The sequence below is a fragment of the Saimiri boliviensis genome, chromosome 5 (genome assembly GCF_048565385.1).
Source record: "Saimiri boliviensis isolate mSaiBol1 chromosome 5, mSaiBol1.pri, whole genome shotgun sequence".
Classification (NCBI taxonomy): domain Eukaryota; kingdom Metazoa; phylum Chordata; class Mammalia; order Primates; family Cebidae; genus Saimiri; species Saimiri boliviensis.
The window spans coordinates 79,727,331-79,750,948 of NC_133453.1; the positions used below are offsets into that span (position 1 = coordinate 79,727,331).

The following is a 23,618-nucleotide window of genomic DNA, read 5'->3' on the forward strand; positions in this document are numbered from 1 at the left end:
GTGGTTATAAGTTTTGGGGGGAAGACCAAAGATGTGAAGCAGCATTCTCATCACTTCACATGGGCAGTACGCACTGTTCACATGACTTATCACTGTTGACTTTAACTTTGGTCACCTGGCCCAAGGTAGTGTTTGTTAGGTTCTCTGCTGTAAAGTTACCCCTTTTCCTCCCTTCCATACTGTCCTCTTTCTAAGGAAGTCACTATGTTGGGTTCACACTTACAGGGTAGAAAGTTATCCTCCGCCTTCCTGTGAGGGGAGTACCTATATGAATTACTTGAAATTCTTCTGCACAAGATACTTGTCTGCTTTCTCCAATTTTTCTTTTTTTTCTTTTTCTTTCTTTTTTTTTTTTTTTTTCTTTTTTTTGAGATGGAGACTCACTCTGTTGCCCAGGCTGGTGTGCAGTGGTGCCAACTCAGCTCACTGCAACTTCTGCCTCCTGGATCCCAGCTATTCTCCTTCCTCAGCCTTCCAAGTAGCTGGGATTACACGTGGCCATCACCACGCCTGGCTAACTTTTTGTATTTTTAGTATAGACAGGGTTTCACCATGTTGGCCAGGCTGCTCTCAAATTCCTGACCTCAGATGATTCCCCCTACCTCAGCCTCCCAAAATGTTGTGATTACAGGCATGAGCCACCTGCCCCCAATTTTTAAATTTATTCAGTCATTTATTTATACCTTCCTCATTGTGGTTTTGTTGTTATTTGTTTATTTGTTCGTTTGTAGCAATTCCATACTTTTTCCTTCTTTTTATTCTTAATTTCCTCCAATCCTCTAGATCTCGTATAGGTTCATGGTTATTTATTTTATACTTTGGATTATCATCTAACATACTGCATTCTGTAATAGTTTGCTCAAGTTGTTTCAGCTTTGACCATTGGGAGCTCTTTCACTTGGCTCTCATGTCCTTTAAAATATCCTCATCATTGTGGCTTTGTTGTTTCTGTTTGTTTTAAACACTTTCTTACTTTATTGTTACCTTATTTCTTTTTAGTCTTAATTTTGCCAAACCCTTGAGACCTGGTTTGTCAAGCAGTCTTCCTGACTCCTGTCATTCAAATGAGTCTCTACTCAATTTCACATACCCTACTGGTTAACAGTTTTGCTATCATTTCAGCCATTGTTGTTTCTGTCCCCAACTAATACATGAGCTCCTTAAATAAAAAACTATGTTTATGCCTTTTTAAAATAGACCAATCAGAGATCTTTAAGAGCCTAAAATACATGTCATTGCAATAAGAAAAATAAAATGTACATTTGACCTCCCTTATTAATATGAAACCCAGTTTTATTTCACTATTGAAATGATTGCATGTTGTCTTATCCAGAAGGTGTATTTGAAATAATTTAAATTTTAATCACCAGTGCTTTTAATTATTATAGTTGACTACAAAGAAGAATACAATACTACACTGCCACAGTTTATGCTATATGAAGATGGTATTTATAGTGTTATTCAAAAAAAGGTAACATGGTATGAAGCGTTAAACATGTGTTCTCAAAGTGGAGGCCATTTGGCAAGTGTTCACAACCAAAATGGCCGGCTCTTTCTGGAAGATATTGTAAAACGTGATGGATTTCCACTATGGCTTGGGCTCTCCAGTCATGATGTAAGTCTTGCTTCATTTTCCAGAAACTTATCAAATCTGTTATTTTGAGGGTTAGAAAGTTGAGCACAAAGTATTAATACAAAGTACAACATTATATTAAGTACTGGAACTCCATTTGCATAGCATAGTGCTTTCTTACCTTTTGCAACACAGAACAAATAGAAAAATTTTACTGTAGAATGCATGAGGGCAAATGATCAGGCCGTGCCAAGGGCCCAGTGGATAAATATCTCAACAACACCTCTATAGCCTATTTGGAACAGACAAATGGGAAAGCTGGTGAAAATGAAATCACATAGAATCAGAAAACCCTGAGTTTCAGTACCAATAGCGGATCTTCCATTTATGTGCTGGGTGATCATGAGTAAATTATTTAATCTCTGCAACCTTATTTCCTCATGCAGAAAATCAGGGTAATAATAATTTCATTGAGATTTTAACACAAAAGTTTATACAAGGTGCCATCTAAATTTCTCCATGCAGTTAGGACTAATAAATGTATACTTTCTTCCCACTTTTCCTCTAGAAGATTATACTACTTAAGATTAATTATGATATGTGCCACTATTTGAATCATATTATTTACATACTTATAATGAGGTCTTGTACACAAAAAATTGTTATCTATTGAGACTAGAGTTGTAGTTCTAATTTAAATAGTCTTTAGAACAAAGTAGGGAAAAATTTTTTAAAAAGAATGGCAAGATTAGGGCTGGGCATGGTGACTCACGCCTGTAATCCCAGCACTTTGGGTGGCCAAGGTGGGTGGATCACGAGGTCAAAAGATCAAGACCATTCTGGCCAATATGGTGAAACCCCGTCTCTACTAAAAATACAAAAATTAGCTGGGCATGGTGGGGCGTGGTGGGGCATGCCTCTAGTCCTAGCTACTCAGGAGGCTGAGGCAGGAGAATCGCTTGAGCCCAGGAGGTAGAGGATGCAGTGAGCCAAGATCGCGCCATTGCACTCCAGCCTGGTGACAGAGTGAGCCTCTGTCTCAGAAAACAAAAAAGAATAACGAGATTATAAATTCAAGGAAAAATAAAAAACAGTCTACCCATTTTGAGTTTCTTGGGAAGTGTTTATCTTTTCTAGACCCCTGCTGCTTAGTGGCCTCTGTAATGAGAAAAATGTAGCCAGAGACAAAGCACTAAACTGTAAAACATTGAACACAGTATTCAGAACAATATGAAGGATGGAATTGTAAATCTGTAATTGTGGCAAATGGAAGCCATTTGCATGTTATTTAATTTCAAGTGTTATGTAAACTCATCCTTAAAAATAAATCTAAAGACAAGGTATAATAACTCTGTCTCTAAGTTTAAAGTCTTCCATAAACTGTGTCAGAGCAAATGTTCTAAATCAGTGCATTGGAAATAAAGCTCTGATTTTAAAGTAGGTTCAGACCTATAATACTATAAGCAAAGAAGTAATATTCCATTATAATATTTTTTAAAGTATATATGTAGTTCTTTGTTTTCTTTCTGAAATCATACATCTGGGTTAGTGTTATCTCTATTCTTCTTAAAACAGGGAAGTGAATCAAGTTTTGAATGGTCTGATGGTAGCACATTTGACTACATCCCATGGAAAGGCCAAACATCTCCTGGAAATTGTCTTCTCTTGGATCCAAAAGGAACTTGGAAACATGAAAAATGCAACTCTGTTAAGGATGGTGCTATTTGTTATAAACCTACAAAACGTAAGACTTGAATTTGAATAACAGTACCTTTACTAAAATGTGACATAATTTATGCACATAATTAAATTCTCAGTGGAATTTTTTATTTAAAGATTTATTCACAAATTCTATGAAAATAATTTTGAGGCTGGGTGCAGTGGCTCATACCTGTAATCCCAGCACTTTGGGAGGCCAAGGCAGGTGGATCACAAAGTCAGGAGTTCAAGACCAGCCTGGCCATCATGGTGAAACCCTGTCTCTATTAAAAACATAAAAATTAGCCAGGTGTAGTAGTGGGTGCCTATAATCCCAGCTATTCAGGAGGCTGAGGCAGGAGAATCACTTGAATCCGGGAGGCAGAGGTTGTTGTGAGCCAATATTGTCCCATTGCACTCCAGCCTGGGCAACAAAAGCAAGACTCCATCTCAGAAAAAAACAAAAGAGAAAATAATTTCGATATATTGTAAATGGAAACAAATACAGTATAACCACTCAGGGAATTTGTTCCCAAAGACTTTCATTTGTTCTGTCACCAGGTAACTTCTACCCTAGAATTTGTGAATTCTAATTTCACTTAGCAATGTTTTTCAAAGGCTGAGATGCTTCTTTCAAAAAAAGGGTCCCATAGGATATAAAGTTGGGAAATATCTCATGAGATTTACCATATTAAAGTTTCTAAGAGTTTTGTTTCTTTTCTCCCCTACTCTCCTCTCTTCTCCTCTTCTTTCCTTTCCTTTTCTTTTTTTGACAGGGTTTTTTGCTCTGTTGCCCAGGCTGAAGAGCAGTGGCATGAACATGGCTCAATGCAGCCTCAACCTCCTGGGCTCAAGCAGTTCTCCCACCTCAGCCTCCCAAGTAGCTGGGACCACAGGCACGTGCCACCACACCCAGCTAATTTTTAAAATATTTTGTAGAGACAGGGTCTCACCATGTTGTTCAAGCTGGTCTTGAACTCCTGGGTGCAAGCTCCTCTCTGAGCCTCCCAAATTGCTGGGATTATAGATGTGAACTACCATGCCCAGCCAAAGGTTCTAAGAGACTTTCTATAAAAATGAAGTCTGTTTAACTTTGTGTAACCCAGCATTTTCCAGACTTATATGATCCTTAAAATTTAAGGGGAGCACTCCTTCCATTAGAGGCTGGACTTAGGGTCACCCCAGTGGATAAAGCATGAACCTTGAAGAAGATCACAAAAAAACAAACTACCAGGGTGGCAGAGGCCTGCAGGACAAGCAGGGTGGTAGTGGCATTGATTTCTGAAGCCTCTGGTTCTCAGTGCTGGCCATGTTTTCTGCTGTGAAGAATCTTGAACAGCAGATTCAACATTTGTTTGAACAGATTTGGCAGAAGAAAATGTGAAAACTTTAGAGAAGCAGGTTAATAAAAGAAAGGGAGAACAATATAAAGAATGAGGAATCAAGGTACAATTGAGAACTGACTTCTAAGTTGTTAGACACAGAAAACAAATGTAACTTTTTAGAAAAACAATTGGAATACATAAAAAATAGGGCATGCAGAATTGGAAATATCTGTCTTAGAGAAACAGACTTTACAGGTTGGAGAACATGATGACCAGACATAACTCCCAGGTTGAATAGTGGCTCCTCCCCAAAGATTCTTGTCCAGTTGGAACCTTAGAATGTGACTTTATTGATAAATAGAGTCTTGGCAAATCTAGGTAGTTGAGTTGAGGACATATTATGGTGGGCCCTAAATCCAATGACTAGTGTTCTTATAAGAGGGAGATACAGATACACAGAGGGAAGAAGGCCACGTGATGTCAAAGGCTGAGATTGCAGTGACAGAGCAACAAGCAGTGACAGTGACAAGCCAAGGATTGTTGGCAACCACCAGGAGATGAGAGAGAGGCACAAGACAGATTGGCCATTGGAGCCTCCAAGGAGAACCAATCCTAACACCCCCTTCGATTCAGACTTCTAGCCTCCAGAACTGTGAGAGCATACATTTCTGTTATTTTAAGCCACCAATTTTGTAGAATTTATTATGGCAGCCCAAGGAAACTAATACAAGAGCTAACTTTAAAAAGCGGATCTTCAAAAATACAGAGAATAACAAGCACTAGTGAGGATGTGGAGAAAATGGAATCCTTATGCATTGCTGGTAGGAATATAAAACAGTGTAACCACTGTGCAAAATGGCGTGCCAATTCCTCAAAAACATATTCATAAGGTGACTATGTCACCCGGCACTTCAGTATATACTCAAAACAACTGAAAGCAGGGATTCAAAGAGGTGTTTGTACAACCATGTCATAGCAGGGTAATAACAGTCAAAAGATGAGAGCAATCCAAGTTTCCATGGATGGACAAATGGATAAGAAGCCTTAAAAAGGAAGGAAATTCAGTGACTAGGTGCGATGACTCACACCTGTAATCCCAGCACTTTGGGAGGCTGAGGCAGGTGGATCATGAAGTCAGGAATTCAAGACTAGCCTGGCCAACATGGTGAAACCCCATCTCTTCTAAAAAAAAAAAAAATACAAAAATTACCCGGGTGTGGTGGTGTGCCCTGTAATCCCAGCTACTCAGGAGGCTGAGACAGGAGAATCACTTGAACCTGGAAGGCAGAGTTTGCAATGAGCCAAGATCACAGTGCTGCACTCCAGCCTGGGCAGTAGAGTGAGACTTTGTCTCAAAAAAAAAAAAAAGAAAGAAAGAAAATTCTGACGCATGCTGCAACATTAATGAACCTTGAAGACAATATGCTAAGTGAAATAAGCCAGTCACAAAAAGACAAATACTCTATGATTCCATTTATATGAGGTAGTATCCAGAGTTGTCAAATTCATAGAGACAGGAAGTAGAATGGCAGTTAGCAGGGACTAGAAGGAGGGAATATGGGGAGTTATTGTTTAGTGGGTATAGAGTTTCAGTTTTGCAAGATGAAAAGGTTTTGAAGATGGATGGTGGTGGTAGTTGTACAACAGAGTTAATTCATTTAGTGCCACAGGACTGTACACTTAAAAATGGTTAAGGCCAGATGCAGTGGTTCATTCTTGTAACTTCAGCACTTTGTGGGGCCGAGACAGGTGGATGGCTTGAGCCCAGGAGTTCAAGACCAGCCTGGGCAACACAGTGAGACTCCATCTCTACAAAAAAAATTTAAAAATTAGCTGGACACAGTAGCCCAAGCCTATAATCCCAGCTACTTGGGAAACGGATACAGGAGGATCTCTTGCACCCAAGAGTTAAAAACTGCAGCGAGCTATGATTGCACCACTGCATTCCAACATGGGTGACAGTGTAAGACCCTGTCTCTAAAAACAAAACAAAACAAAAATCGTTAAGATAGTAAATGTTATCTTATGTGTATTTTACCACAATTAAAAAATGGATCTTTTTGAACAAGAATATAACACACTTACCATAATACAGGGCCTTGCAGAAAAAAAACAATGATAGTGGGAAGCAAAACATCATGAAGAACAGGAAGAAAAAAAATGTATGCAACCCAGTTGCAGACTATACTAGAAACAAATAGACCGAAGATAAGGCATCTCCTTATGTTGCCAGTGCAAGAAGTAATTTTTTTTTTTAAGTCAAACCTATTCAGAAAAGTTCCCTATCCTAATGATGCCGTGATAGCCAGTGTTCAAGTTTTGCATCAACAATTGAGCCCAGTACAACAGTGGAGTAATCAGCAATAGACCTTTGCCCAACCAACTATTTTCATAAGGTAGTAAAAACAAGAACTTACTAGTAACATTTCTTTTCAGCAGCAGCATTTGTGAGGAGTTGTGACAAATTTCATAGATTGTATAGATGCATTTGGCAAATGCATTTTGATCTGCAGCAGCTGGGAAACTTACCCAGGAATCCGACTGCTGAACTGACGACTTAGTACTCAAATTGGTAGCAGTTGTGGGAAGAATGGAGGCAAAGCCAATCAAATAAGCAAAGTTCAAAAAAATCAAGTCTGGTTTCTAACAGAAAAGAGAGAAGCAGCAGAAGGAACTAAGGGCCACTAAAGACTCTCTTGATGAAGAAAGAAAGAGCAGCAACCATCCTTCTCTAATTGCAGAGACCACAAATAAGAACTCCACCAAGCAGAATTTGGAGAAAAAAAAAAAACAGGAATAGCCTTTACTTACTGAAGGACATGCAGATTATACAGAATGCATTACAAAACAATAGTTTGGATTGAGATTTCTGACTGATACCAGATCAAATATTTGATTCAGATCATCTGTACCTCACTAATACGACATTGACAATTTACTTTCCAGTTTTCATACACTCTTCTTTTGGAATTAAAAACGGGTGTTAAGGGGCACAGACTGCATTCCCCAGGCTTCTTCTGTTACTTAGCACAATTAGAAATCAATTTAAATGGAAACCAGGGGCATTTTTGAGAGCTGAGAAGCCATTCCTACTCTTTTTCTGCTTGAGTGATGTTGCGGTGCTCTTGTTTTATGCTATGTAAAACAAGTTAGCAATTCTTAAAAATATTTTTTTAATAGTTCTTTTTATGACTAAGTAAAACTAGATTTATTTAGATTATCAAAATAAAGAGGAATCCAAGGGGCCAGGTGCGTCTGCTCACACCTGTAATCCCAGAACTTTGAGAGGCTGAGGAGGACGGATCACTTGAGGTCAGGAGTTTGAGATCAGCCTGGCCAACATGGTGAAAACCCATCTCTCCAAAAAAAAAAAAAAAAAAAAAGAATCCAAGGAAAGAAATAATTTTAATTGTGATTTCAGAGTAGTTTAGTTTCAGGTCTGCTTGTCTTGTCTTTACTTCTTTTTCTTGTCTGTCTTTCTCATTGTTTTTACTTTAGTCCAAATCAGTCTTAGAAAGCTAAGTCATTTTCCACTTCTATTATCTGGATTTTTTAAATAATATTCCAAGAAGTTAATTAAATTATGTATTTATAGAATGTGGGCTGTCGCCTTCTCTGGTTTGAGTTAAATGTTTCTTTACTGCAAGAGCAACAGTTTGAATTAGGGACATTTAATTAGTTTTGAAAGGTGGTCAATTTTTTCTGTGCATTGTTACAACTGTGTCTAATATTTTTATAGCTAAAAAGCTGTCCCATCTTACATATTCATCAAGATGTCCCGCAGCAAAAGGGAATGAGTCACGGTGGATCCAGTACAAGGGTCACTGTTACACGTCTGATCAGGCATTGCACAGTTTTTCAGAGGCCAAAAAATTGTGTCCAGAACGTGGTGAGTTATAATTTGTTAATTTTCTTATGACTCAATAATTTAATTCTTAGAAATATTTCTTAAGGATATAATTTGAAGCAATAATTATATTTTTTGAAAAATTTTTAAAGCATTTTCCATTTCTAATAGGACTGTAAACTAATTGCCCAGTGGTAGGGAAATGGTGAAGTATCTTATGACATAGGAACTCAATGAAATATTGGAATAGCCATTAAAAATGCCTGTGATCCCAGCACTTTGGGAGGCTGAGGTGGGTAGATCATGAGGTCAAGAGATCGAGACCATCCTGGCCAATATGGTGAAACCCCATATCTACTAAAAATACAAAAATTAGCTGGGCGTGATGGCATGTACCTGTAGTCCCAGCTACTCAGGAGGCTGAGGCAGGAGAATCTCTTGAACCTAGGAGGTGGGGGTTGCAGTGAGCTGAGACTGCACCACTGCACTGCAGCCTGGGCGATAGAGCAAGACACTATCTCAAAAAAATAATGAATAAAATAATAATAATAAATTTAAAATAATAAAATGAAAGTGGCTAAGTGAACTGTTAAGTAAAAATACTGACAAATGAATTGGTTTTGCCTATAGCTAGATGTGCTTAGAAAAAGGGATTAAGAGGTAAAGTTTTCGTAAAGTTGGCTAAGTAGTAAATAAAATTTAGAGTTGTTCTGTTGCTTAGTTATGAATACATAAGCTTAGCCTCACCAGGGTAACAAATCAAAGCAGTATAGTTGTCCAGCCATTCTGCAATAGAACTGACCCACATCCTCTGACCACTATAAAGAACAGGGCTTTTTGTCTTCAGATTTAGCTATTTTAGAAAGAATAGCAATGATTGGCTCTCTCCCATGACAAATTTAATCCTAGTCAAACTGTAAAGTGACTTCTAGGGAAACTACCTAGAGTATTTCAAAGACCAAAACTTGTTTACCTGCATCCTTGGGTAGCAAATTTGCCAGGTAGATGGATGGCATTTATCTAATTTATTTTGACAGCTGTTGTGGAGATACTTGACTGATTGAAAAGTCTTCTAGTTACTGGGAAATTTTGTGTGGAAATCGTGTGTTATACATGTATACACATGATGGGAACTGTTGTAAGCTATATGTATGTTTTGAAAGTCAGAAACCTCTTTCTCTTAAAGGAGAAGATGGAATGGTTTACTGTAAATATAGTAAGTTAAGCATTTACGACTTGGATGCATGATGGTCTGGGTTCAAATCCCAGCTCCCACATATCCTGGCTAAGTGACATTGGGAGGTTACAGAACTTTGTCTCTTTTCACATCTGAACAGTGAGAGAGGTCTCACGGGTACGCAGTTCCAGAACCAAAAAAATATTGACAGATACATATTTTGAAGAAACTCAAAATTTCTTTATACGTGTTGGAAGTGATTTTTTTTTAAGTACTTGTAAAATTTTGACCTAAATACTAGTTTTAAAAACTGTCTCTGTGCAAGGCTTGAGTTTATCCTGATCTTGTTCATAATATATATTTTTTTCAAATGGCTAGTTGAGAATAAACTACTTCTCTAAATAACATAAAGCTAATTGAGAATTTGTTTTCCTTCAACAGATCACTCTGCAACTATTGTTTCCATAAAGGATGAAGATGAGAATAAATTTGTGAGCAGACTGATGAAGGAAAATAATAATATTACCATGAGAGTTTGGCTTGGATTATCTCAACATTCTGTTGGTAAGTGAAATAATTGTATGTGTGCAAAAAGAGTTCTAACTCATCCTAAGTAACAAGTCAGCCTTGGTAAAGAATGTTATGTGGTGGCTAATTTAAATGTCTCTTCTGGATAAATAAGCTAGGTCGGCTGGCTGTTCTGAATGCTTACAAATTTTGAATGAATCCATGAGTTAACGTTGCAATGACAGAAACCACTAATGACACAGAAAATCATCCTTATTAAAGTGGAATCATTCTAGAGGCTTATTTCCGAGATCCGTGGATCAACAGCAGGATGTTTTCTTCCCTATGTCTGTGTCTCCACAAGGAACCCATGCCCTCCTTCTCTTAAGAGTTCTAGTGCCTGTCACTACATGGATTTGCAGCTTATAACTTTGTTATTCAGAAAGGTATCTTCTTGTTATACCCTTCTCTCCAATAATATTTTTACCATCCGTTAAAATTAAGTCTTAATAGTAGTCTTTAAAAACTGTCTTAGTATTAGGTTGGCGTGAAAGTCATTGTGGGTTTTGCCATGAATTATAATGGTAAAAATCGCAATGACTTTCACACCAACCTATAAAATTACAGAGCGTTGATTCAAAGAAAATTTGTGAAGGACTTTTCAATCAGGAGTAGTAGTATAGGGTTTGGGTGACCTTGAAACTGGTAGAAATAAATTAAGAGTAAAAATATGACACAAGACAAAGTTTTTAACATTTTATGCGAAGTTGAATTTTAAATTATTAAAATAAATGTGAATTCTAAAATGTTAGGTACTTGTTAAAAAAAATAGGATTCAAAGTTGTCCATCTAAATTAATTCTAAATCGTGTTTATACTGTCACCACAAGGTGGTACCACTTTAGCTGGAAAGCAAAAATGGAGTCGCGGTGGGGGTGTGGGAGAAGGGTGGTGATGGAGGGCCCTGCACCCTTCCTATTCCACCAGCATATCTTTAACCATATAATTTTTTAAAATTAGAGTAGGGGAAGGATATGAGTTAGAAATCTCTGCCTCACAAAATAAATGTGCAGGCATTCCGTACTTTAATCAAAACACCACATTCTCTATCCGTGTTGTCCAATATAACTTTCTACAAAGACAGAAATGTTCTATGTCTGCACTGTCCAATATAGTAGTCACTGACCACATGTCACTCTTGAGCACTTGAAATGTGACTAGTGCAACTGAAGGACTGATTTTATTTTTTTTATTTTTAATGCATTTTATTTTAAAAAGTGGCTATCATATTGGACAACACATTTCTGATGAGTTACAGGAACCCCATTCTTGTAACTTACAGTTTAGTGGCAGTAAACATAACTGTATTTAATTTCTTTCTTCAGACCAGTCTTGGAGTTGGTTAGATGGATCAGAAGTGACATTTTTCAAATGGGAAAATAAAAGTAAGAGAGGTGTTGGAAAATGTAGCATGTTGATAGCTTCAAATGAAACTTGGAAAAAAGTGGAATGTGAACATGGCTTTGGAAGAGTTGTCTGCAAAGTACCTCTGGGTAAGTATGTAACCTGTCCTTAGGAAACTTTCTGCAGAACAGGTCAGGAATTAAATGTACAATCCAGTCATGTACAGAATTTTGTACTTGGTCTTGAAGTATTTAGTCCTTAAAGTATATCCAAATATCTTGATTGAGTCATAGAGATTTTCCCCTGAAAAACAGATTACAAGGGACAATAAACACACATGATGTCTAGGGCTCCAGCCTATACATAATTCTTTCCTAAGAAAAACAGAAGTTGCAAGGATATTAGGGAAGTCATTTTTTAAAAGATTTTCTTGAGATGTGTTTTATTCTATAGTTTGATTATATAAAAGCTTAAAGGTCTATTTCTGTAGTTAATTTGCTTCCTTTCTTCCTAATCCCATAAAACTCATGGTTAATTTTAAAACAATGCAAACTAGATTTCATTACTGAAAACATTCAGAGTATCTATAAAAAATTATAACTTGAACTTACATTTCATTATTAATTGATACATAAAATTACCATGAAAATACTATATATATATATATATATATATATATATATATAATACTATATACTCTCTTTCTGGAGAAAGAGCTCCAAAATTTTCACAGCAACATTTTTAAAGATCTTGCATAAAAATTTTGCTTCTGGTATGTAAATATTAAAGACAAAAATCTCAATTCTACATAATGAGTATCCATGTATACATACACTGAGTCAGTAAACAGAGTGTCTACTATATGCTATGCCCTGTTCTGCACACCAGGATGCACTTGAAAACGAGACAGATAAGGTACCTGTTCTCACACAGATTACCATCTGGTGAAGAAAGATAAGTTAAAGGTTGATTTTTTTAAAGAGAGAAAAATATCAAATAGTTATGAACTATATGTGATGGAGATTAGGTGGATAGCTACTGTAGATTAGGATACCAGGGAAGACTCCTAGGAGCAGAAGACACGAAGCTGAGATCTAAAAAATCAAGCCAAGCAAATATCAAGGGAAAGGGCATAACAGACAGAGGTGCCAATTGGAGTAAAGAGCCTAAGGCAGAATGAGTTTGCTGAGCACTCAGGGAAGAATGAAAGGTAGGCAGGTGCCAGACATACAGAGCTTTGGAAGCAAGGCTTGAGTTCTGGTTTTATTCTGAGTGGAATGGAAAGCAATTGGAAGATTTGGGGGGTTAGGTGGGAGCAAAGTTAGGGTGTTGTAAATCAAGAGTTCTAGGTTGGCCATTTTGAGTTATCCATAGAGAGATGAGATGTGTAGTGTGCACAGCGATGGTATTTAAAGTCATGGGACAGAAAGAATCCATCTGGGCAGCATGCAGAGAAGAGTCCTGGAACAGCAGCTGCACTAAGTGAAGTCATCTTAGAGGCTTAAATCATTTTGAAGCAAATAATACTTTATTTGGCCCCAGGTAAGTCAAACACAAAAATTTAGGCCGGGCATGGTGGCTCACGCCTGTAATCCCAGCACTTTGGGAGACTGAGGCTGATGGATCACCTCAGGTCAGGAGTTCAAGACCAGCCTGGCCAACATGGTGAACCCCGTCTCTACTAAAGATAAAAAAGATTAGCCAGGTGTAATGGCACACGCCTGGAATCCCAGCAACTCAGTAGGCTGAGGAAGGAGAATTGCTTGAACCTGGGAGGTGGAGGTTGCCATGAGCCGAGATTACACCATTGCACTCCAGCTTGGGCGACAGAGTGTGACTCCCTCTCAAAAAAAAAAAAAAACGTTTATAGCTTTTAGCAATTTGCTATCAAAGTAGGATAATATACAGTTAGTGATATTCCCAAATTGGTGTTAGGAAGGGAATGTGAGACCAATCATAGTGCATTAATGTCTTTGGAAGAAAATTCCCATAGCAATGAAGAAGATTTGAATGAAAAGGAAAACAATTAAATTTGAAAAGAAAGCACTTAAGTGTTTCTTTTGATCTGATGATGAGTTTGAATTCTATGTTAGTGCTATGAAACAATCAGATTTATTATGTCTGTACACAGCTTACAGGTTTACGAGTGTGTCTGTTCACAGCTTACATGTTTATGTCTGTGACACAAGCCATAATGTATAAAAGCAATAATGATCACTTTTGTATTCTCTCCTCCAATATCAAATTTTTTCCTATTCCAGGCCCTGATTACAGAGCAATAGCTATCTCAATTGCCACACTAAGTATCTTAATTCTCGTGGGTGGACTGATTTGGTTCCTCTTCCAAAGGCACCGTTTGCACCTGGCGGGCTTCTCATCAGTTCGATATGCACAAGGAGTGAATGAAGATGAGATTATGCTTCCTTCTTTCCAAGGAAAGAATTTAGAAGACTAAATTCTTCTAAAAGTTTGCTAATTTGCACTAATGTGTTAGGAAAAATTAGTCACTTAAAATGTGCCCAGTGTCAGTATTTACTCTGCTCCAAAGTAGAACTCTTAAGTACTTTTTCATTTGTTTATCAGGCATCCCCAAACTATGGCCCGCAGGCCGCATGCGGCCCCCTGAGGCCATTTATCCAGCCCCCCCACTGCACTTCAGGAAGGGGCACCTCTTTCATTGGTGGTCAGTGAGAGGAGCACAGTATGTGGCGGCCCTCCAACGGTCTGAGGGACAGTGAACTGGGCCCCTGTGTAAAAAGTTTGGGGATGCCTGGTTTAGATCTTAACTATGTGCTGGTATCCACAGTTAACTGCCTGCTAAATGTCATGTTTATCATCCTAATTAACAGAATAGAGAGGACTCCAAAGCTGGAACTGAAGTCTAATTTGTTGGTAAAGTAGTATGCTTAATGTGCATTTTCTCTCTTTTAATGTGGTTGGTAACTAGGATATGTATATTTTAATAGAATTTTTAACAAAACTTCTTAGAAAATTAAAATAGGCATATTTCTAGGTGACACACCTACTTTTTAATTTTTTTTTTTTTTTTTTTTTTTTTTTTTTTTTAGACGGAGTTCCGCTCTTGTTACCCAGGTTGGAGTGCAATGGCGCGATCTCGGCTCACCGCAACCTCCGCCTCCTGGGTTCAGGCAATTCTCCTGCCTCAGCCTCCTGAGTAGCTGGGATTACAGGCACGCGCCACCATGCCCAGCTAATTTTTTGTATTTTTCGTAGAGACGGGGTTTCACCATGTTGACCAGGATGGTCTCGATCTCTTGACCTCGTAATCCGCCCGCCTCGGCCTCCCAAAGTGCTGGGATTACAGGCTTGAGCCACCGCGCCTGGCCTACTTTTTAATTTTTAAGAGCATCTGGCCAAATGCAGAATTAGTACCTCAAAGTTAAAATCTAACTGTAAATTGCATCAACATTGTTTCAAAATAGTCATTTTTAGCATTGGGGGAAAAATAAACAATAAGACATGCTTACTTTTTTATTTTTATTTTTATTTTTTTGAGATTTCAGTCTGTCACCCAGATTGGAGTGCAATGGCATAATCTTGGCTCACTACAATCTCTGCCCTCTGGGTACAAGCACTTCTCCTGCCTCAGCCTCCTGAGTAGCTGGGATTACAGGCGTCCGCCACCACACCCGGCTAATTTTTTAATTTTTAGTAGAGATGGGGTTTCACCATTTTGGCCAGGCTGGTCTTGAACTCCTGACCTCAGGTGATCTGCCTGCCTTGGCCTCCTAAAGTGCTGGGATTATAGGCATGAGCCACCGCGAATGGCCTCTGCTTACTTTTAATACAGCAAAATGATTCCTCTTGGCAAAATGCTTCTTATATTATTCCAAAGTTATTTCATACCAATATTATGTAAATACGAAGAGTTTTTTTCTGTTTATAATTGTTCATAAAACAATGACTTTTAAAGATTTAGTACTTAACATTTTCTGAAGTTTGGGAACATTATTTTTAGATTGAGTAGGTACCCTGTAGCAGTGTGCTTTGTATTTTTTGATGTATTACATCTGACTGTTTCTTTTGTAAAGGGAATCAACTAGGCATAAGACTGACAATTTTATAATTTATGTACTTCACATAGCATGTCAACTTTTGACTAAGAATTTTGTTTTACTTTTTCACATGTTCTAAACAGAGGAAGGGTCCGTGAAGGAAAGTGTATGAGTTACATTTGTAAAAATGAGAATTTTTCAATGAAACTCTAAACTTGTGATGACTACTAAAAGATGTAAAATTATGAGTGATTAAGGAAACACTGCTTTGTGGTTAACACTGCAAGTTTTGACACCTAGATTATATTCTTAGTGATACCATCCACTGGAAAAGGTGAATATTTTATTCAGCATTTAACTTACATTTGTACTTTAGAGTATTTTTGTATAAAATCCATAGATTTATTTTTACATTTAGAGCATTTACACTATGATAAAGTTGTAAATAATTTTCTAAGACAGTTTTTAATATAGTCTACCATTGTCCTGATTTCTTACTGAATTTGTTAAACTAGTTTTCTTGTCCTATGATCTGTATACAATTTTAGGCATTAAGATTTTCTTCAAAGAACTAAGCCAACTTGATGTGAAAAGCACAGCTGTATATAATGGTGATGTCATAATAAAGTGGCTTTATCTTTTAAGTAAAAAATGATCCTTATTGAAAAAAAATCTCTAGATTGTGTTTTTTATGTTAGGCATATAGTACAACAAGAAATAAATTGTCCACCAATTGTAAATCGAGGTATTCACTCAGAGATTTTGTGTGAATTTTTTTTTTTTTGAGATGGAGTTTTGTTCTGTCACCCAGGCTGAAGGGTAGTGGTGTGATCTCAGCTCACTGCAACCTCCACCTCCTGAGTTCAAGTGAATCTCTTGCCTCAGCCTCCCAAGTAGTTGGGACTATAGGGGCATGCCACCACTCCCAGCTAATTTTTTAGAGACAGGGTTTCACCATGTTGGCCAGGATGGTCTCAATGCTTGACCTTGTGTTCCCCCCACCTTGGTGTCCCAAATTGCTGGAATTATAGTCATGAGCCACCACACCAGGGTTTTGTGTGCATTTTTTAGAGAATAAATAGGCTGGGCATGGTGGCTCACACCCAATCCCTCTTGGCACTTTGGCAGGCCAAGGCAGGGGAATCATTTGAGCCCAGGAATTCAAGTTCAGCCTGGGCAACAAAGCAAGACCCCATTTCTACAAAAAATAAAATAATTAGCTAGGTGTGATGGCACCCATGTGTAGTGCCAGCTACTCAGGAAGCCAAGGCAGGAAGATCCCATAAGCCCAGGAGTTTGAGGCTACAGTGAGTTACGACCATGCCACTTAACTCCAGTCTGGGTGACAGAGCCAGACCCTATTTTTAAAAACAAGTCAATATTGATCCAATTGCTGAATATTGGAGAGGTAAAGTCAAATAAAATTGGATTCTAGGAATTGGGAAACCAATGACCATCTTAGCCAACAGAAATGTAGCGAGTGGTGAAGCCAGAATCCAGATGGGAGTGAGTTTAAAAGTGAAAAAGGCCAGGCACAGCAGCTCATGCCTGTAATCCCAGCACTTTGGGAGGCTGAGGCAGGTGGGTCACTTGAGGTCAGGAGTTTGAGACCAGCCTGGCCAACATGGTGAAACACCATGTCTACTAAAAATACAAAAAATTAGCCAGATATCATGGCATATGCCTGTAATCCCAGCTACTCAGGAGGCTAAGGCAGGAGAATTGCTTGAACCCAGGAGGCAGAGGCTGCAGTGAGCCGAGATTGCGCCATTGCACTCCAGCCTGGGTGACAGAGCAAGACTCTATCTGAAAAAAAAAAAAAAAAAAAAAAAAAAAGATGAAAATGTGAAAGAGAAATCAGCAGATGAGGAACATGAGATTTCGAGAAGTATGATGGAGGCCGAAAGGAAAAGGATTGGGCCACAGCTAGAGGGAAAGAAGGGTTTTTTTTTTCTAAAGGGGAAATAAAGAGGTTCACAAGTTTAGAAGCTGAGAGGAAAACAGAGAGTAGTTGATGATGCAGCAGACAGAGAGAATCTTTAATGGAGGATCTTGGAGAAGAGATGAGATGGGCAGTCCTGAGCAGAAAGAGGAACTGGTTTCAGTGGGCTGGGAAGCATGCATGCCTTCCTCTCTGAGGCCACAAGACCTACAGATAAACATTTGAAGATGCTTGTCTATACCTAATGGCCCCCATTTTCTTGTGTACTAGAAGACAAGGTCTGCTGAGAAAGATGAGTAGCAGGTGGGGTCTTGTTAAAAGTTTTTTAATTTTTTAGACAGGGCCTAGCTCAGTCGCCCAGGCTAGAGTGCAGTGGTGCAACTCTAGCTCACTGCAATCTCAACCTCCGATATTAGTTGTTTTTTTGTTTGTTTGTTTTTTTTCTGGGAGACAGGTGATTTCAATATGTTATCTAGGTTGGTCTCAAACTCCTGGGCTCAAGTGATCCTCCCACTTCAGGCTCCCAAGGTGTTGCGATTCCAGGCATGAGCCACCGCACCCACCCTGGGATCTTAGCTTGGAAACTAATAAAAATTTGAAATACCCAATAAGAGAAATAGGAGAGGACAATGATCAAGGTAAAGTACAAAGGTTGCAGAAGAGGCACACAGGGCCCAAATGAAATTCAAAGCCAAATTGTTTATAATGATAGCCATCCGGAGAACTGATTAATATCCTCCACCTGTCCTCAGTTAACTTCAGTAAAGTTGAGGAAAAAGATAGCATGGGCAGGGAGTGGTGGCTCATGCCTGTAATCCCAGCACTTTGGGAGGCCGAGGCAGGCAGATTACTTGAGGTCAGGAGTTTGAGACCAGCCTGGCCAACATGGTGAAACCCTATCTCTACTAAAAATACAAAAAAACTAGCTGGGTATGATGACAAACACCTGTAATATCAGCTACTCAGGAGGCTGAGATAGAAAAATCACTTGAACCCAGGAAGCGGAGGTTGCGGTGAATTGAGATGGCGCCACTGCACTCTAGCCTGGGTGACAGAGTGAGACTCCATCTCAAAAAAAAATAAAATAAAAAGCATGAAGAAGAAAGAGGAGATTGCAGGTGCTGAGTTGGCCAAGTAAGCACACCAGAGGAACAAGGGGACAGAGGTATCCAGGCTGGCTGGAGAAAGGGAGAAATAAAAGGCTGAAAAAAATGCAGTCAGGGAACTGAAGTCTGGCATGAGGCCAAAGAGGATGTAAGTTGGAGTGAGAGTGAAGGAAAAATTAAGGGTATGAGGTGTAACTAGAGTAAATTGGAGAGTGAAATGTAACAGTGCCCACATACAGGCAATAAGTAGTCTGTTTATCAGAGTAGCATAAAAAGTGAGGCAGTGTGCACCAGAGTTAGCCATAAAAAAAATTATCTTTAATCCAAATGACTTAAAATGACACTGCATTGATAAGAAATCCACATTGATAAAATATACTTTGATGCCTGAGGTGGGGTGGAAAAGAGAACTTTCACAATTACATGATTGCTTACAACTGTTCATTTTAATTCTGTACTTAGTGGGGCAAGAGTCTGGAATCAAGATGTGTCAATGTTCAAATGTAGAGTAACTTTGGAAGGATTTGCTCTGATCTGGGGTTTGGTATAAAATAAACGGATTATTGCCAGCTTGAGAAGAAAAGTGAAAGTAAATAAGTTAAGCAAGACCTTAATTGTTTGGCAAAGGGGCAGAACCTGGAATAGGTGGGAGAGTATAGCAGAGGAGCTGGGCTCTGGTTCATTTGTTGGCATTCTCTGTGAGTCCATGGGGGAGTCATGCCCCTTCTTCGGGTCACTCAATTTCCTTACTAGTAAATGAAGATGACCCCTACCACTTCTAACACTGTCACTCTCCTTATAGATCTGTTTGGTCAAATTTCCTTGGTGTAACCACTTAATTTCAGGCTGGATTATCAGAAGTGTTGAAAGAGTTAGAAAGAGTTGGAAAGGGTTAGGTTTTTTTTTTTTTTTTTTTGAGACGGAGTTTCGATCTTGTTACCCAGGCTGGAGTGCAATGGCACGATCTCGGCTCACTGCAGCCTCCGCCTCCTGGGCTCAGGCAATTCTCCTGTCTCAGCCTCCTGAGTAGCTGGGATTACAGGCACGTGCCACTATGCCCAGCTAATTTTTTGCACTTTTAGTAGAGACGGGGTTTCACCATGTTGACCAGGATGGTCTCGATTTCTCGACTTCGTGATCCACCCGCCTCGGCCTCCCAAAGTGCTGGGATTACAGGCTTGAGCCACTGTGCCCGGCCTCAGTTTTTTTTTTTTAATGAACTAATTTTTGAGCAGTTTTAGATTTATTTTAAAAATGTAGCAGAAAGTACAGAGTTCCCATGTACCTCCTTACACATAGTCCCAGTTTCCCCAATTATTAACATCTTGCATTAGCATGTACATTTGTTCCAGTCGAAGAGCCAATATTGACACATTATTAACTAAAGTCCATTGTCCACACTACATCTTTGTTTTGCACATTCTATGGGTTTTGACATATGTATAGTGATGCACATGTACCATTACAGTATCCTACTGAATAATTTCATGGCTCTAAAAATCCACTGTTCCATCTATTCATCCTCTCTTTTTCCCCACCCCAACCCTTGGCAACCATTTATCTTTGTACTGTCTCCATAGTTTTGCCTTGCCTAAAATGTCATATAGTTGGAATCATATAATATGCAGGCTTTTTTTGATTGGCTCTATAGCAATACATATTTAAAGTTCTTCCAGTCTTTTTGTGGCTTCATAGCTCATTTGTTTTTAGTACTGAATAATATTTCATTGTTTGGACGTGCCATTGCTTATCCATTCACTTATTGAAGGATATCTTGGTTGCCTCTAGGTTTTGGTAATTATGAATAAAACTGCTATCAACATTCATGTGCAGGTTTTTGTGTGTATGTAAGTTTTTAACTCATTTGGATAAATACCAGGGGGTTGTGATTGCTAGATGGTATGGTGAGAGTATATTTAGTTTTGGAAGAAGTTTCCAAACTGGCTGTACCATTTTGCATTTGCACCAGCATTAAATGAGAGTTCTTTTTGCTCCACGTCTTCAACAGCATGTGGTCTTGTCAATGTTTTTGGATTCTGGTATCTAACAGGTATGTAGTGGTATTTCATTTTTGTTTTAATGTGCAATTCACCAATGACACATGTTGAGTATATTTTCATGTTTATTTGCCATTATGTAACTTCTTTGATGAATGTGTATTCAGATCATCTGCCCATTTTTTTTTTAACTGAGTCATTTGTTTTCATGTTGTTGAGTTTAGACTTGATTTTATAGAACTCTTTTGCCAATGACACGAGGCTTAAACAAGCACCCTTGCTTGACCCTGTCTGGTGTTGTCCAGAGGCCCTCATGGGTGAAGTATAACTGCACAGTTTATGCATACATTGTACCAAACATAACTGAAAGACTCTTCATCAAGGTGCTGGTAACAGAGAAAACTTATCTAAGAGACATAGTCCACTGAGAAGAGTCTGAAAAGGAGGATTTTGACCATTAGATCCAGAAGAGAAGGCTGGTAGACGCCACCTTGATCAAGTGATCCAAGATAACATTACCAGTGATTAGACATCGACATCTTGTCTTTCTCAAGCAGGGTCATCACTTCTGGGGTACTCCTGCCCAAAAAAAGCGCAACCTGAATCCAATCAGGAGGAAACATCAGACAAGACAAAACTGGGAGACATTCTACTTAACGGCTGGCCAGTACTTTTAAAATGTGGTTTCATCGTGAAAGAAAAAGAATGACAGAGAACTGCCCTAGATTAAACGGAGACTAAGGAGTCACGACATCTCAATGCAGTGTATGATCCTCATCGGATCCCAGAACAGAAAACGACCCTTAGAGGGTCAATTAGTGAGATGTGGTAAGTGCTATCGATTAGCTAATCGCATTATCCCAGTGGGAGCGTCCTGTGTTTGATCACTGCACTGGCATTATATAAGATGTTAATATTTAGAGAAGCTGGCTGAAGAGTTACGGAAATCTTTTGTGCTGTGTTTGCAACATTTTCGAAAGTCTTAAATTGTTTCAGTTCAAATGAAAAGTTAAAAACAAAGTTAGAAGTTCCAGAAGGCTGCGCGCCAGCCGCGCCTCCAACCCGGAGCACCAGGGTCGTCCTGGGTGGGAGCCCCCAGTCCGCGGGTCCACGCTCCGCCCGGCGGGGATTGAACCCGCACCCGAGAAGCGCCGCCCCCGCTCCCGCCCCGCCCCGCCCCGCCCCGCCCCGCCCCGCCCCGCCCCGCCCCGCCCCGCCCGCCCCGCCCCCGCCCCGCCCCGCCCCGCCCCGCCCCGCCCCGCCCCGCCCCGCCCCGCCCCGCCCCGCCCCGCCCCGCCCCGCCCCGCCCCGCCCCGCCCCGCCCCGCCCCGCCCCGCCCCGCCCCGCCCCGCCCCGCCCCGCCCCGCCCCGCCCCGCTCCGCTCCGCTCAGGCCGCGCCGCGCCGCCGCTGCGCCGCGGCCGCTACCCGCACGCACCCGCCGTCATGCTCCGGGCCGCGCTACCCGCGCTCCTGGTGCCGCTGCTGGGCCTCGCCGCTACTGCCGTCGCGGGTAAGCGGGTAAGCCGTCCCTCACCGGGACCGCGCGCCACTGCCTTCGCCCCCTGCCCAGAGCACCCTCTTCGTGCCCGAGCATCCCGAGGGCGGCCCGCAGACGCCGCACCCGGCCGGGCGTCCTGCCCTTCCCTGCACGCCCGTCCCCAGTGTGCCCCGGCTCCGATCACCTCCCACCGCCTGCCCTCGGGGAAGGGGGGTGGCCAAGAATACGGGAGGGCCCTGTCTTCCTCGGAGCCCAAGTCCTCAGCGCAGACCTCACTTCTCTGGGAGGGAACCCCGAGGAAGGCCGATTGGCCGGAGAGCTGAGGGGCTTGGAGTCGCACAACGGCGCCGTTTCTGGGCCATTTTGGGCTGAAACGAGAAGCGGGGAACTTGGCGGCGATTTCCCCAGCTGGTGCGCGGCCGGGTTGCGGGTGCTGGGATGGCGGTGGGGGCGGGGGGAAGCAGGCCCTCTTTTGCAAGTAGGGCTGTTTGTCCAGTTGGTTGGTGTTCAAGCTGTTGAAACAGGGTAACAGTTCAGCCAAATAACCCCTGGATGGAAGAGGAACGGGAACAGGCGAAGCTTGGATTTCACTGAAATCAAGGGATTTTAAAGTTCTATTCTGCTGTTGTGCAACTGACATCTGAAAAGTCACACACGTGATCAGTGATTTACCAAATGACTCGTGAGGAAGGTGCACAATTCTATTGATTGTGTGTTTAAAAAAAAAGAAAGAAAGAAAAAACAAGTTTCTGTAAAAGCACGTCAAAAATATGTGGCTGGAGAGACTCTGGGGAAGACAGACTTCCAAAAACACCACTGACTGAACAATGCCAGGAATGAAAGAGCAAAATAAACAAGAACTAAATGCAGACTTGTGTGGGCTTAAATAAAGTGATTATGCAAGACATTCCTGCCCTCTAAATTCACTGCCTTTTTATGATAAGTGCCTGCTCCAAGCCTGCTGACAGGAATATTTCAGCAGACCTCAGTGTTGAAGGCAGCAGCTGCTCAGAACTTGGGTACAAACTGAAGGTTCCTTTCTTGAAGCTTTTGTGGACCAGCATTTATGATTGGTTATGCCATCTGCTGCCTGCCAAGAGGGCAGGAACAAGATGTGCCCATGTTCACAGTGTTCAGGCTGGGTAATTAATTTTGTCTAAGACAAAGGTGGGCTCTTTCTGAACCCTCCTGCACGTCCTCATCGTGCAAGCCAGTAACATCTCAGCTCCCATGTAAACCACCCTCTGCAAGGCTGGCATTTGTGCTTTAGGCTAGTCAAATTTTCTTGTCAGATTTTCTTTCTGTCAGACTTTTAAAGAAAATCAGTTTCTAGATTTTGGTATGTCTCTTCTTCAGTGAAGCTATTTTGACCAGGAATATAGGGCAAATTTCTCTTTGGAGATTTTTGTGCATTTCCTTTGATAAGTCTGGTGTGGATCAATAGGCTTTTCAAGAGCTTTAGAAAAGTGCATGTTGAATAAATTAGTGCTGTTAATTAATCGGCTCCTCTAAGTCAGGAAGCTTTAAG

At 40.4% G+C, this 23,618-nt stretch overlaps 1 protein-coding gene across 4 annotated transcripts in view; it reads left to right on the forward strand.

Moving 5' to 3' along the window:
* LOC101046877 (CD302 antigen) overlaps positions 1-23,618 on the forward strand; it is a 180,980-nt gene that overhangs the window by 125,840 nt on the left and 31,522 nt on the right. For 2 of the 4 annotated variants that reach the window (XM_074399622.1, XM_010329839.3), the window contains exons 30-35: positions 1,389-1,615; positions 3,149-3,317; positions 8,336-8,485; positions 10,062-10,184; positions 11,512-11,679; positions 13,792-17,174. In XM_074399622.1, the coding sequence (XP_074255723.1) occupies positions 1,389-1,615; positions 3,149-3,317; positions 8,336-8,485; positions 10,062-10,184; positions 11,512-11,679; positions 13,792-13,985 (1,031 nt within the window). In that variant the 3' untranslated portion in view covers positions 13,986-17,174. Of the gene's footprint in view, positions 1-1,388; positions 1,616-3,148; positions 3,318-8,335; positions 8,486-10,061; positions 10,185-11,511; positions 11,680-13,791; positions 17,175-21,966; positions 22,103-23,618 lie in introns of those variants that run through there. The other 2 variants (XM_003921945.3, XM_010329845.3) reach the window with 2 other exon arrangements.